Here is a 13,818-nt window from a genome sequence, read left to right as displayed (position 1 = left end):
CCTTCTTTGAAACAGTATTTTTCATCTGGTTAAAATATGAGGCAATAACTGAATACTACTTATGAGAAACTCAGAAATTTAACAACACCCTTCAGCAGTCAGGGGCTTGCTTATAATAAAACCCCAAGCATTAACTTATTGTTGTATCATCTCCCCCCATTAGCAGAAGCTACAGAAGGCATTCTATATCAACCAGATGCATGTGACACACACTATGCAATCATCATTAATTCTTACTTAATGCCAAACAAAACCGGTTTAACCTTTCAAACCACTGAACAACTGTGAAAAAACAGATGGCCAGACCACAAGGCATATATTTATATATAAACAGCATATTAAGTTCACATATGAGTATTGCACAAGAATCACAATAAAGGCTCCACATAGTCAGAAGCAATGTTAGCATTTTGGGGTGAGCACAAAACCCCTCTTCCATATGTTCCCAGAATGGCCATTTTCACCTCTTACATCGCTGTACTGGGCAGGGAGGCTTGCCCAGTATCAGGAAGGTGAATGAAGTGATGAGATTCTGAAAAATGTCTGAACTGAACAACTCATTTCCTGTCAAAGGGCCATGTTTACACATCCACCCTGTTTACAAACAGGCTTTGTGCTTCACGTGTACACAACTGCATTACTCTGGAGTGTTCAAAGACATAATTCCAAACCCAAAGAGTTTTGAGGATCACAAGCCCTTTGGTCACTCCAAAGGCATAAACCCGTTCTGAGATGCAAAATCCCTAGTTGGGCTTCACAAATACTAGCATAGGTTCCAGTAAAATAATTAAGCATTACAATTGCTTATTACGGAATGGGAAAATAGAGGCATTAGAAGTTAAGTGACTGGGGAAAGGCATCTACTCCAAAAAACAAACTGGTTTGTATTTCTCCATGAACCAAGAAATCCAGGGCACAGATTTCCTGGGTGAACGAACTTCCCATGAAAGTAATCTTAAATAAATGGGGGAAGAAAGGACATAAGCAATGAATAGACCTCAGTCTTCAAGGCATAGCTTTCCATCTTTAAGCTAGGATTACGGCATCTGGTTAGCTTTCCACGGGAACATAAGGGAAACAAATATAAAAAAAGAACAAACAAGCTAAGATTATTTTTCATACTCTTAAGCTCCAAAAATATATATGCAAACAGAACAGACACATTCTAGAATACAGAGTCCCCAAAAAAGCAGATCTGTAAAAGATAATGGGTATGTTCATATTTGGCTTGCTTCCTTCTGACTTAATGCCTCTACGGGTTCTGACTTCTATTCTCTACAGGTCTATTTCCTGAAGTAACTGTATCTCAATATATCAAAATAACGACAAGTTGGGTAGTCAGAAATTAAATTTGGTGGAGTAGCGTAAGATTACTAAATATTTGGTTTAATCTTTTTTTCTGGTCAAATATCTTTAAGAAAAAAGAGCAGCTACCACTTTTACCTAGTTTGGAAACTTTTAAGGAAGAGTACTTTTTTTTTTAAGGGTTTGCGAAACAATGTCAACAAATTAGGTCTTGGCCATTACTGATAAGTTTCTTCCATAAATGAATTCACACACACACACCCGAAACCCCTCTGACATAGACTAAAGAAGGGATAGCCTTACGTTTTGAAAAGAGGCTCCATTTTCCCCAAACATACGTTCTCCTTCATGGAAAGTGAGTTCTCATTTTCAAACAGCTGCTTGAAATACCCAGTTCTAGTCAGATAATGAATTCAGCTTCCCTTAAGTAAATATCACCATCTGCCCAAACATTTATTTTTTCAAAAAATTCAATTCAAAACTTATACATAACTGTAACGTATGAAAAACTCTCGTGACTTTATCGTCAGTCTCGTGATGTTTGCTGCTTTCCTAAATACCATTTGTCTAAGAATCAGACAACCATGTAAGAAGTTTAACTTTCACATAAACATTTCTTCTCATGATTATAACCTTATGGAAAAAGAACATGAACCATAAGTGTTGGGGGACTCATGATTTTTAAGGGAGACTAACATATACATCCCTAAGGGCTTACTTGATGATTTTTCAGTATTTATAAAGAGCAACACTGCTATCAGTTTCTGATAGTTTAGAAATGCTAATTTGCTAATTTTTCTGAGAAAGTGATATATACCTTTCACAAACTTGTACGGGAGAAAAATCTACAGATGAACTTGTATCAGAGTTTTCATCCTAACATTATGCTTGTGCCTTAAATAGCTAAATTGCATTACTATCTGCACTATTATTCTAATCTAAAGCAAAATCTACTGTAAGCAGTAAGAAAAAAAAGTTAAGAGTTATCCAGTGTCCAAGTACCGCAAAGAGCAGCAAACAACCATCAACAGCCATCAACATGGTATCACACAAGAGAGACAGAAACACTGAAGTCCTTCACCAACACTCTTCTGCTCCCATCTCCCACCACAGACTCATGTATGCTACTTCCAGGATCATTACAAAAAATGATATTGGATTTAGTTCGACTCAGCTGGTGATAAATTACATTTGGGGAGAGAAGCCATAGAGAAGGAGGGAAAAAGCCACGTTGACACTCTTTACACCATACAGGAAACCTTCAAATCAAAGAAATGTTTAACAGGGTGGAGAACAACACTGGAAAATAAAGAAATCTCTTTACTCTTCTGCTAGCAATAAATAACTGATGCTAAAAATACACTAATTATTTATGTTCACTTGTAATAAATAGACAGTTATTTCTAGTAGACATCTATCTAAAGGTCTGAAAAAGCACAGTTTAAATTTATAATTTTCTTCCTTCATTTCCACCATGTTTATTATTTGGCAGCAAAACGAAACCGGTTTCTGTGCACACTGACAAAACCTAAATCCCACATCAGTCACTGCCAGCCAGCTAACCACAGCAAGCCAAACAGCAGCTGTAGGTCCTGTGGCTGAAAACAAATACATAAATGGGAAATAAACATTGAACAACCACCACTCGCATCTATGATGCAAAGATGGCAAAGTGCTCCACCAGCATTACCAGTGGGTCACGCGCTCTGGGCTTGACAGTGGCTCTGACTCACAGCTGGGAGCCGAGGCAGGGGTTTGGAAGCAGGCTGCCTGCCAGCAGCTCCCAGTGGGGCATCTCAAAGCACTGCAGGTGGACGGGCAAGAACCGGGCCCACCATCTCCTATTACACAGGTCCTTACCTTGTCAATGCCACTGTCACATTCCTGGGTACCTCAGCAGCTCATCTGAAGAAGCTCCATGGGCCTGTCCCTGTACCTCAATCTCCATACTGAGATGTCTAATACAACTGCAGGAACTCAGATCTTTGATAGAGATGATATCATACATTATGTTTTGGCAGTACATTTGGAACCATGCCGGCATGTGGGTACAAGCTTTTGAGCAGATCCCAGGTAGACCAGAGGGCAGGAGGCGGCACCCATGCCACCAGGGATGAAGGCATCAGAACAACCTTGTCCGTGCTGTGGATAGACCCGGCACAGATGTGACTGCACTTGCCAATGTCAGTCCTCTACCACAGACCCCGTGCCATTTCTACAGCAGTTTCAGTTGATGGGCATGGCTTCCTCATCCCCCACAGAAAACCGACCATCCCCCATGCAGCAGCACAGTAGACATTACACATGCAGAGTAAGGAGGCTTAACAACACAGTCAGGAGGCTTAACAACTGGGAAACAGCAGGAAGAATACCAAAAAATACTGTGATTTTGGAGCACATGCAAAAGGCAGTTTGATGTGATAAGGGATCATATTGCTGTACTGTTAAGACATGTCCCTTCATGTCTAAATTCAGGTTTCCATGTCACAGTGTAGCAAGGATTAAGACAGCATTATCACAGCTGCAGTGGTATTTGTCACAAGTCCCGTTTACTCCACTGAGGTTTAGGAAAGAATCGTAGACTCAGTGAAATTCCTTACTCCTGCCTTGAAAAAGAAGGAGAAAAGAGGGGTAGTTTAGCAGCTCACACTGAAAAGAAAAAGGCCTGCGCACCAGTGTTGGTTTATTCACCCACCTCTCCTAGAAAAGTGGAAGAGAGAGAATGCTCTTGTTTGAGCAAACTAGAGCCCACCAGTGATCCAAACAAGCCTGCTTTCAGGGCCATTTGCTAGATATTCATATCTGTGAGCCAAGGGCATCCTCACTCTTGCTGACCGCTTTTCTGTACGCCCTGTGATTTTTACTGTTTATGGCTGCAGAAACACAGATGGGCTACTGCATACATAAACCGAAGTACATGATGGGTTTGAAACTAAAATTTTACAAAGATGAGAGTCTGTCTCCTATCCAAGAATAGCTAATTAATGCAAGACTCTGAAGTGCCATGGAAAATGTTAGAAAAGTTGGGCTGCCACCATTTTGTGATGTGACAGCTTTTATCTACCGTATGTGTGGGGAGGGGAGTTCAACCAACATAGCATATGTTAAAACAAAAATTATAAACATATGCTAGGCTGCTAAAATTGGACATTTACCAGTCTGCTTAGCAATTTAGCTAAGCATTGAATTTTAGTTTTGAAAACTATGTAGGCATACAGCAGCAAATATCATTGTATTGCCACGACCACATCTACACTGCATAGGATATAAGAGAAATTATTTTGCATGCAATACTAATAATGAGCTCAGGTTTTTTTTAAGCTCATTTTAAGATGCAGATACATTGTTGTACACTAGAACAGACTTTCACTCTTATTGAGCATGCTGAATTTATGTTATACACACAGACGTCTGAAATAGCCTTACAGACAACTTAGAATGGATCCATTTTAGAACCTGACCTTCCAAAGCCAGAACATTTTCAGATGTCCCTGATGATGGCAAAACACCCAATGGAGAAAATTTTGCATGCGCTACAAAGCACCAGGCAAGATAACAAGGCCTTCAAGTATTTGGCTCTTAATTTTTTCATGCACTTGGAGTTCATCTAGTTAATAATCCATCATCAGGTTCCAAGAAACATATAGAGTAACTTTTTTTTTTGTTATTTTTCTTAACTGAAGCAAAAATGTGTCATAAGCTGGCTTGCTGTCTGCTCTCTAATAGTGATACATTAATCATGATGCTACCTTCGGCAACATTTTGAGGCTTGCAATATTGAGAAAGAAAATTAAAAAACCTTTTCTGGGATAAGACATGACCATGTTTTCTGTCAGCGTTACATGTAAGACCTTCTTAAATATGAAATAAAAGGTATTAACAACCACGAACCTTTTTCACTGATATTGTCTGAGCAGTGGCCAGTATTTCATACCTTGTATTACATATATGAGCACCTGAAGGCAAGCACGGAAAACGTGGTCCGTACTTCTGAGGCACACATTCAATCACCTTCACCATTCTTCAGGACTGCAGGACAGGCTAAGATAGTCATCGTGGGCAGCAAGTCTTTGGAGAGGGGAACACACTTCTGCAAGGGCCTCAGGCAAGCACCAGTTTGAAAATATTTTGAATCATCACTTGAGTACACTCAACATTCAGTTTCAGGTTGGATATTGAAAATGATGACAAATGTTGTATTCATATCACACTGCAACAACTTTCAGTTTGCCGTGGGTCCTCCAAAGGCTGCTACAGGCACCAGTTTCCCCAGATACACAGTGTCACTCTAAGATTGTTCAGGTTTATCCACAAGTTTCCCACTTACTAAAAGGATAACACTTCTCAAGAGATATGATTCAAGAACACAGGTAAAATGTGTTTCAGTAGTCAAAATACTTGCAAACTCTGCATCTGTGCTGCCTAGCTGGTATAAGACTGTTTCAAAGATTGACATAATCGTGTTTCAAGACAACCTGCAGTGAATTTGGTTTAAGCACTTCAGAAGTAGAGTATCCACGCTCTGGAATTTGTGATCAGCAAGCTAATCAGGTGCATCAAATTGCTGAATTATTCTGAGAGTATATGATTTTTTACAAGAGAAAAGTATACAGCATAATTGACATTAGAAGTTAAGGACCAAAGACAAACAAATTCAGACTTCTGGTTCTAGAAGATGGAAAGGCACCAAACTCATTAACATGCAGAATTCAGAAGTTTAAGGTGAGCCATCCAACCATATAATGTTTAGTTGAACAGAAAAAAACAGATTAATAAAAACAAAATAAACAAGTACAGAGGAAAGAAACTATCAGGGAATTAAAAAAAAAGGGGAGGGGGGAGGATATGACAGTAGATTAAATTAAGGAAAATCAGCCCTGCTCAGAAACAGTATCTAATTTTCTTTCATTTATACCTTAATTATTTCTTGATTTTCTTTTTCACAAACTAAAACAGAATTTGTTTTTACTGAAGAAATGTCAGTTAAGCCCTTTAGTGGAAACTTTCAATAGTGTGCAATGACTAAGGCACACAAAAATACTGAAAATTAAACAGCTGTGACCTGAGCTCCTACTGACATACTGTCCTGGTTTAGCTAGGACAGGGTTAAGTTTCCCCAGCAGTGGGGGGGAAGCTCTAGCCGGGTTATTCATATACCATGCTGACATCACATCCGGGCGATATTTAGCACGGGAAGAATCGGTGATCGCGTGGGTTTGTGCAGCCGTTCCTCTCACTGCTGTATCGGTACATACCTTGCTCTGTTCATTGTTATTACTGTTACTGTTATTGTCGTTGTTTGCTGTGTTGCTGTTGCACTGCTGTATTAAACCTCTCCTTATCTCAGCCCCGGGGCTTTGTATTTCACTCCCTTTGTGGGGGAGGGGCAGCGGCCGCATGGTCTCAGACCCCGGCAGGGACTAAACCACTACACATACCTGTGCTCTTCCCTCCCTCCACAATGAGACAAAACAGCTAATAGTCAATTCCATATCTTAAGTGAAATTCCTTATTACACAAACATATATTGAATGCATTTCATTACAAATTACAGACTGCAAAAAGGCCACGCAGAAATCATTCTTAAATATTCTCAAATGCGTCTCCTGCTTTTAAATACATCCATTTTTCAAGGGATATATTTTTTCAAGAGAAAAAACACTACCTTTGTCTCCTGAGAGAATATTCTTTTTCCAATACCTTGAAAATGTTGCCAATTAGTTTTCTTTGTTACAAGACATACTGTAAATAATTGACAGATGAAAGAGACAGAGACTTTTAAATACCTATAAAATCCTCACTGGAGTCAAGATTACCACTATCTCTTCTGCCTCCTTTTTTCCACCAATATCTGCAACTTGGTTATCTGTATTCTTCTACAGAGGTATATGCCATCAAGAATTTTACTGCTATGGAGTTTTATGTGAGTAAAAATTAATTTGTTTAGAAATTATATATTAGCAGTATTTATGTGTAGTGGTGGTATACTTTCTTAGTTCTCACTGATTAACTACACCATTTGGACATAATAAAACCACAGAGAACTCATCCTGCCTTAAAAAGAGAAGGGAGTAATTCTTTTGCAGTCAGTTATTAAATGCCAAGAATGGGACGCATTCAGACTTGGTAACAGTACAAAGGACAACAGAGGAAGTTTAAGTAATTAAGTATTAATAATTTCCATGATAGTAATCCAAAACACCATAAAACAACTCGACAACATGAGGGGTGATAAACGTGGTATATGCTGCACTCCTGAAACAGCAGAACCTCCTGAACTTCAGCACTGCTTCTCATACAGAGAAAGTCACTTATAGGTGGCATTGCCATGTATCAGTGGTCTCTGTGAGATGAAGATGCACACTGCAATACACTGCAAGAAAGCATAAAGCTATAGGTATATGCTTTAATTCTACAGTGTAAGGCAGAAAGGCTCAACTGCAGCCACCAGAAGTGCTGGATCCTCCTGGTGGGCCAACCGGGAAGCCCAGCCCTCTGGAAGTGCCTGTGGTAGACAAAGAAGATATCCTTCAACTCAGAAGGCATCATTATCAATTCATGATTGCCTGTCTCCTCCAGGGAAAAGGCAGAAGAAAACACAGCAACACCTTACATACCAGATTCAACACACATACTACCTAATGGGCTACATTTAACCATCTGCAAAATACTCAACATGCCCAAATACCCAAGTTTCAGACTCCTCATACGGCACAGTAAAAAATTAAATTTGAGAAACAAACCCAGCCCACTCAATACTAAGAAAACCAAATGGCTTAGATGGGTCATGCCAGAGGAGGCAGCTAACATGAATCTCTCAGTTCATCTATAAACTAAAAGTCTTCAACTTTATCTGCTATCTCCCAGTAGTACTGTGATTCCCACCATCTCCTTCCACTCTTGAGGAGAACTGGGGAAATTCATGACTCACCATAGATCTCCAGATGCCCTCCTTAGTAATACCCTAGACATCATGCTGTAGTTTAAAAGAATAATCTAAATATTAATATAAAATAATAAATGTAATGAATATTTTGAACTAGGGAGTTATTTCAGGGTTTAAATATGTATGCAATCAACATTTAAATCAAATTAGCCTTTCCTATGTTTCCACACTAAGTAGAGGTGGGGGTATTGTAAATTTTGTGTCACATCAATTTTCTGCCACACCAAGCTCTAAAGAGATCAGTTTCACATATTTGCTACCATCTTGAACCAAAATATCACCAGAGATCCACATCTCAGACCTAGGTGTGATGTGAACTTGATCTCAACTCTAACTCACCTGCAGTATCGCACCTTAGTCTGTCTCTATTATAGAAATAATGAAAGTCTGTGAACAGACAGAGCCTTTACCAGGAATATGTATATTTCAACAGCCAATCAAGAAAAGAAAGACAGAAACAAATTTCTCTATAGATTTTACTTCAGAATCAATAAGTCTCATGGACTTCAGTATGGATAAAGAAAAGAAAATGTAGATGTTTGCAGCAGAGACTCCACTGCAGTTCAACACCTCCCAGTTAGAAAATGTATGATCACGCGTGTACAAAGAAGTCATCTCTAGTTTGAACTGCACAGTCTTCATTTATCTGTCACAGGCTCTGACAAAGTGTTTAAGGAAAAGATTAGAAGGCTCCTAAGGAAGGAACTACATTTCCCTGCCTCAGGCATACCAGTTCTCTGAGGTTGATAGGAATGGGGCTGAAATATTAATGAGTAAGCCATTTGTCAAGAAAATTATTCAAGAAACCTTGGCAGTCACACAGAGAGACTAACAATAAGATAACAAGCTATGGCAGTACAAACCAGGTGGTTAAAAGAGAAAAGGGAAAAGGGGAAGGAAAAAAAAAAAATCACTTTAATTTGCTTGTCCACACTCATAAGCTTTGGAAGAAAACAATAAAGAAATTAATGGAAATATTTAAAGATAAAAATTAATGAGACTTAGAATTAGTAATAACAGGTACTAACTTCTAAAAGGGACTATGAGCTCCTCTAAAAATCTACAATTCAAGTTTTCAAGTCTTCTTTACTCCAAGAAATTACTTCTAGTGATACTCTTTGCAAATAAACTAGCTTACCATGTAGTATGTGAGCTAAAAGGTGCTGTCATGACAGAAGCCACTTAATTATTGAAAACTCACATAAGCAAATGTAAAAAGAAAAAAAAAATCCCACAAGGGACAGATGCACAAAAATGAAAAAATACACTCCTCTTGAGGTTTCCTCACAAATCGCAATGAAGAAAGACAAAGAGAAAATTGTAACCACTGTGTCAAATCAGGTATTAAAATCTATACTCCCCACAAAGACCTAAGAACTAAATCAGTTCCAGGAGCTTCCAAGTATTATTTCTCCATAAGAGGAACTTGCAAAAGAAAATGATTAAGAAAAGATTCAGTCAGACTCCATGTCCTACCATTTATTCCCACATTGTAAATTTATTCATAAATTTTGATATAATTTTAATATAAGTATGTTTTTAGGGCCAGGAATACTGTAATTTTATACAGTACTCTTTATATAATAAATTTGAAGGCTTAGTTTTTAAAGGGACATTGCTAATTTTTAGTGTAAGCAAATTTGAAAAGCATGCAAAGCATTATCGTCTATTAAAAAGTAATCTAAAACTTTCATTAAAATAGAAGGTGGTCCTATTGTCAAATAAAGCAAGTTATTAATGTATGTTGATTTACCAAAACATAGTCACCTTGCTAAATGTCAAACATGTCCGACAATAAGATCCATGGGTTTGATCACCACTGACACCCATTGGACACACATACATAACAGTGTTGTGCAGCAGCGTTTAGACTTTCATTAAGCAGCACTCTGCCATTACATAGTGTATCTCTATATAGGATCTCAAACTGCTTTTCAGCCATTAACCAATTAAGCTCTACAATACCCCATGGGAAAAGTATTGCATTATTTATACCCATTAGTGCGGCAGCTCCCAATTCGAAAGTGTTATACTTCAAGATCTTGTCTTTCACTTATTTTTTCTTCCCAAATTGTTTTGATTATATTGCCATTTTTCTCCATGTTCAGAATTTTTTTCATTGTTTGCAATATCATTTTATCAACAATTTAACAAGTATAATGGCTACTGTGAATAGAAGCAAAACGTTTCAAAAGCAGCTTGCCAAAAATCGCCTATTAGGAATCATGCCAAACAGTTCAGAAATACTGAACGATTACCACTGAAACAACCTTCTCCCTGAATGTGCAGATTTTTAAGGCTCAAACCTACATTCCTTGAGCAAGCAGCACAGAGTCATTGCTGTGTTTGTATTGTGTCTCAAACTTCATAGGCTTTAACATCATTATAATTTAATCATGTACTTAGTATGATCAGGAGAGATCAAATGGAGAGGTAGAAGACATTTAGGGGATATGGGAAGGTAAACAGATGAAGCATTGTTGAGGCAAACAGGGATATGAAAGAAGAAAGGAACAAACTGGGTGAAGCAGCATGGGACAGACCATTGCCACTGTATCTGCTCCACAGCAGGGCTGGCCTGCAAACCAGCACAGCATTCACAAATCGTCTTCTTTTAACTAGGATTTCAGCTCTGATCACCACGTTTACCAGAACCAAAAATAGCATTTACTTTGATGAGGAAATTTTGTTTGTTAGGGCCTCTTTTGGGGAAGTTTCACTTTATACCTAACCCCACTGCTGCTCTTATCTCAGATTATGCAGAATGAGCCATGCCAGCCTGCCAGTCCAACCAGGAAAAGAACATTACATGGTGGGTTATCTCTCCTGTATCAGTTGTGAGAACTGACAGAATCATCTGAGATTCAAATAAACACAATACATACTGAGATCCAAGGCAGGTAATACAGATAATAATTTTTTAATCATATTTACCAGTGGAAACCTAGCCAAAAGCAACAACAGCACGTCATCAGCCTTAGGACTTGGTTCTGCTGAGGCCAAAGCACCTGGGTGCTGGCCTGGCCCAGCAGTCAGCATTTGCTAAAGAGTTTTGCAGACCGAGGCCGAAGAGCTCAGCAGAGCTCACACAAAGCCTACGACAACCTCAGAGTAAATGAAAAAGAAAGCAAATCACGTGTCACGAAACAGCAAAGAGGGTGCCTTCCTACACCACACGTTACTACCATGGTAGCAGGCCCTGAAGCCATGCAGACCATGTGAAATATGAAGATACAGCATCTAGAAAGGAAAATTGTCATGTCTGGTGCCACGAGCATAGGCAATCAGGAAGAAGTGTGAGGTCAGTAGTGACAGATACTGCATATTAGTGCTAAATAATTCTAAATTATAATCTTTACCACAACCAGAGGGAAGAGTAAAAGCGAATCTACGGTAGGATTAAAAAGCATTATAGGATGCTTTGAAACCAAATCCTTACCGAATGGAGGAGCAGGAGATGCAGGTCTTGTGGTGTGCAGGAAGGTAGGAAATGATGACTTGCTGAGGCCAGAATCAACTACATGGGATGTAAGAAGGTCACAATGACTTAACTTTAAAGTAAAAGACATGGCCACAATCCCTCTCCCTTAACTTCGTAAGAGCCAATGGACTATTGCTGTAAGGAACCGCTGCTATCAAAGGTGAGTAAGGGCAATCAGGTCTCAGTAAAGGAAAATATAACCAGCATCTACACAACATCAAACTGGGACAGCCACAGATTTATAATGCGTACTAAATTTTTTTTCAGTATGAACCCTTCACATTAAATTCCCGTAGTTCCAGGGACCACCACCCAGATCTATTAAATAAAAATGATAGTTTAGACTTTTTTTATTCACCTAATTTCAAGGTTACAATTTCCCAAGTATAGGCTATAATGTAACCAATATAGTGACTGATTTTGATTTTATTTTTGGTTTTTTCTTTGTAGTTATTACTTTATTGGGTCTTTAAAAAAAAGAATTAATTTCATTTTCATGCTGCTACTCTATGTATACTCGAAGAAAAAAAGAATTACAGGAAATCTGTCCAGCTAGATATAACGAAATTTGGCCTAGCATGGCACATCACCTCATTTTGTAGACAACACTGAAATATGAATATGGACTCTACTTTCGAGGCTGAGTAGACAAAATCATATTCATCATGTCTGATGAATCTGATTTATCTACAAATGTAATGAATACCCAAATGTGAACTGGCAATTTATTCAAAGACATGTAAGCAAAACTGCGAAGATTTATATGCATAATTGTAAACATCCAACTTCTGTAGGTATAAAATAATTTCATATTCGTAAATTACAACTGAACATTTCCAGTTGTTTACATGTTCCTACCCCCACCCCTCCTCCAGCCTCACCAAGAGGTGTGCTCAGCTGGATGATGTTGCAGGAGTCTGCTCTGTTCTTACCTCATACTGCATGAGAGCCCAAATATATCGAAGACTGTTTTGGGGTCTGTTCTCAGCTAAGCCAGACTGAACACCATTCACTGCTTTAAAAAAGTTACTCGCATCAAGCTAAAAACATTTCAGTGAATAACATAAGAGCTGAAAATCATTCCCTAAATTACCAGATCCTTCATCATTCAAACTAAATTATTAGGCATTGGGTTTTTTTTGTTGTCTGGTAGTTGATTGGAGTTTGGGGTGGGGCAGGTGGGTGTTGGTGTTTGGGGTTTGGGGTTTTTTTTGGTAAGTTATTTTCTTTCACCCCACCATGAAAAGCTGCATACCCAATTGCTGCCTTTGACATTTATTTACACATGGTAGAACAATTGTTGGGAAATATTTCTATAAAATTCATCAGGTAACTAAGCGAAGCATGAAAAGTCTCAGGATGAAATTTTTTGAACTCTTAAAGTTAACACTGCTAGCCCGAACCTTGACGGCATTTAATTTTCTGACATTCCAATACACACATTGGCATCTGGGCTGAAAACTCTCCTTTTCCAATTCTTCTTTCTGTCATCTGCTGGGAGGCAGAGCAGAATAATTAGATTGACTCAAGCACTTGCTGATTGCTTTCAGTGTGTAGTTCATTCCTTCACACCAGAGCGGAGTCTTGCTAAATAAGGATCAATAGACTAGATAGGAATGTTTAAATTTTCTTCAGCAAAGCTGAAGAGCAATGCCATGAAAAATAAACCTTTTTTAAGGCAAGTTATTTGAAAAAAAATGTTAAGTGAATTTACTGCATAGCAAAGTTTACAAAAGAGATGTGAAGAATAGAATTTAAGCAGAATGAAACTGAAGTCTGCCTGTTCAGTTCTCATTTGCTTCTTACTATAGAGCTACCAAGAAACACAGCTCAAAGGAAAAGAAAGCAATCAAGGCATGATGTTAACATTTCAACATCAGTTACAGAAGAATTACATCCAGTGAAGGGGACTTCAATCACAGAGTATTGCAAAATCACACACAAAATACACCATTACAATCAGCACCTCTGTTCATAATTACAGGAAAAGATCAAATACTGTATACAAGCAGACAGAAAGAATAAAAAATAATAAAAAATTACAACCTCTTGCTTCCAGGCTGATGCTATCTAATTAAGACAGAAG

General features: G+C 38.4%; 1 protein-coding gene across 7 annotated transcripts in view; it reads right to left on the bottom strand.

Annotated features, from left to right (window-relative positions):
• Positions 1 to 13,818, bottom strand: part of FARS2 (phenylalanyl-tRNA synthetase 2, mitochondrial) — a 255,083-nt gene that overhangs the window by 195,560 nt on the left and 45,705 nt on the right. For 2 of the 7 annotated variants that reach the window (XM_074827565.1, XM_074827610.1), the window contains one exon: positions 11,691 to 11,768. The exons of the other annotated variants lie outside the window; for them this stretch is intronic. In XM_074827565.1, coding sequence (XP_074683666.1) covers positions 11,691 to 11,768 — 78 coding nt within the window. The remainder of the gene's footprint in view (positions 1 to 11,690; positions 11,769 to 13,818) is intronic. 7 annotated transcript variants of the gene reach the window in all.

Source organism: Strix aluco, chromosome 1 (assembly GCF_031877795.1).
Source record: "Strix aluco isolate bStrAlu1 chromosome 1, bStrAlu1.hap1, whole genome shotgun sequence".
Classification (NCBI taxonomy): Eukaryota; Metazoa; Chordata; class Aves; order Strigiformes; family Strigidae; genus Strix; species Strix aluco.
Note: the sequence above shows the minus strand (reverse complement) of the source record. Positions and strands in the feature narration are given on the sequence as shown.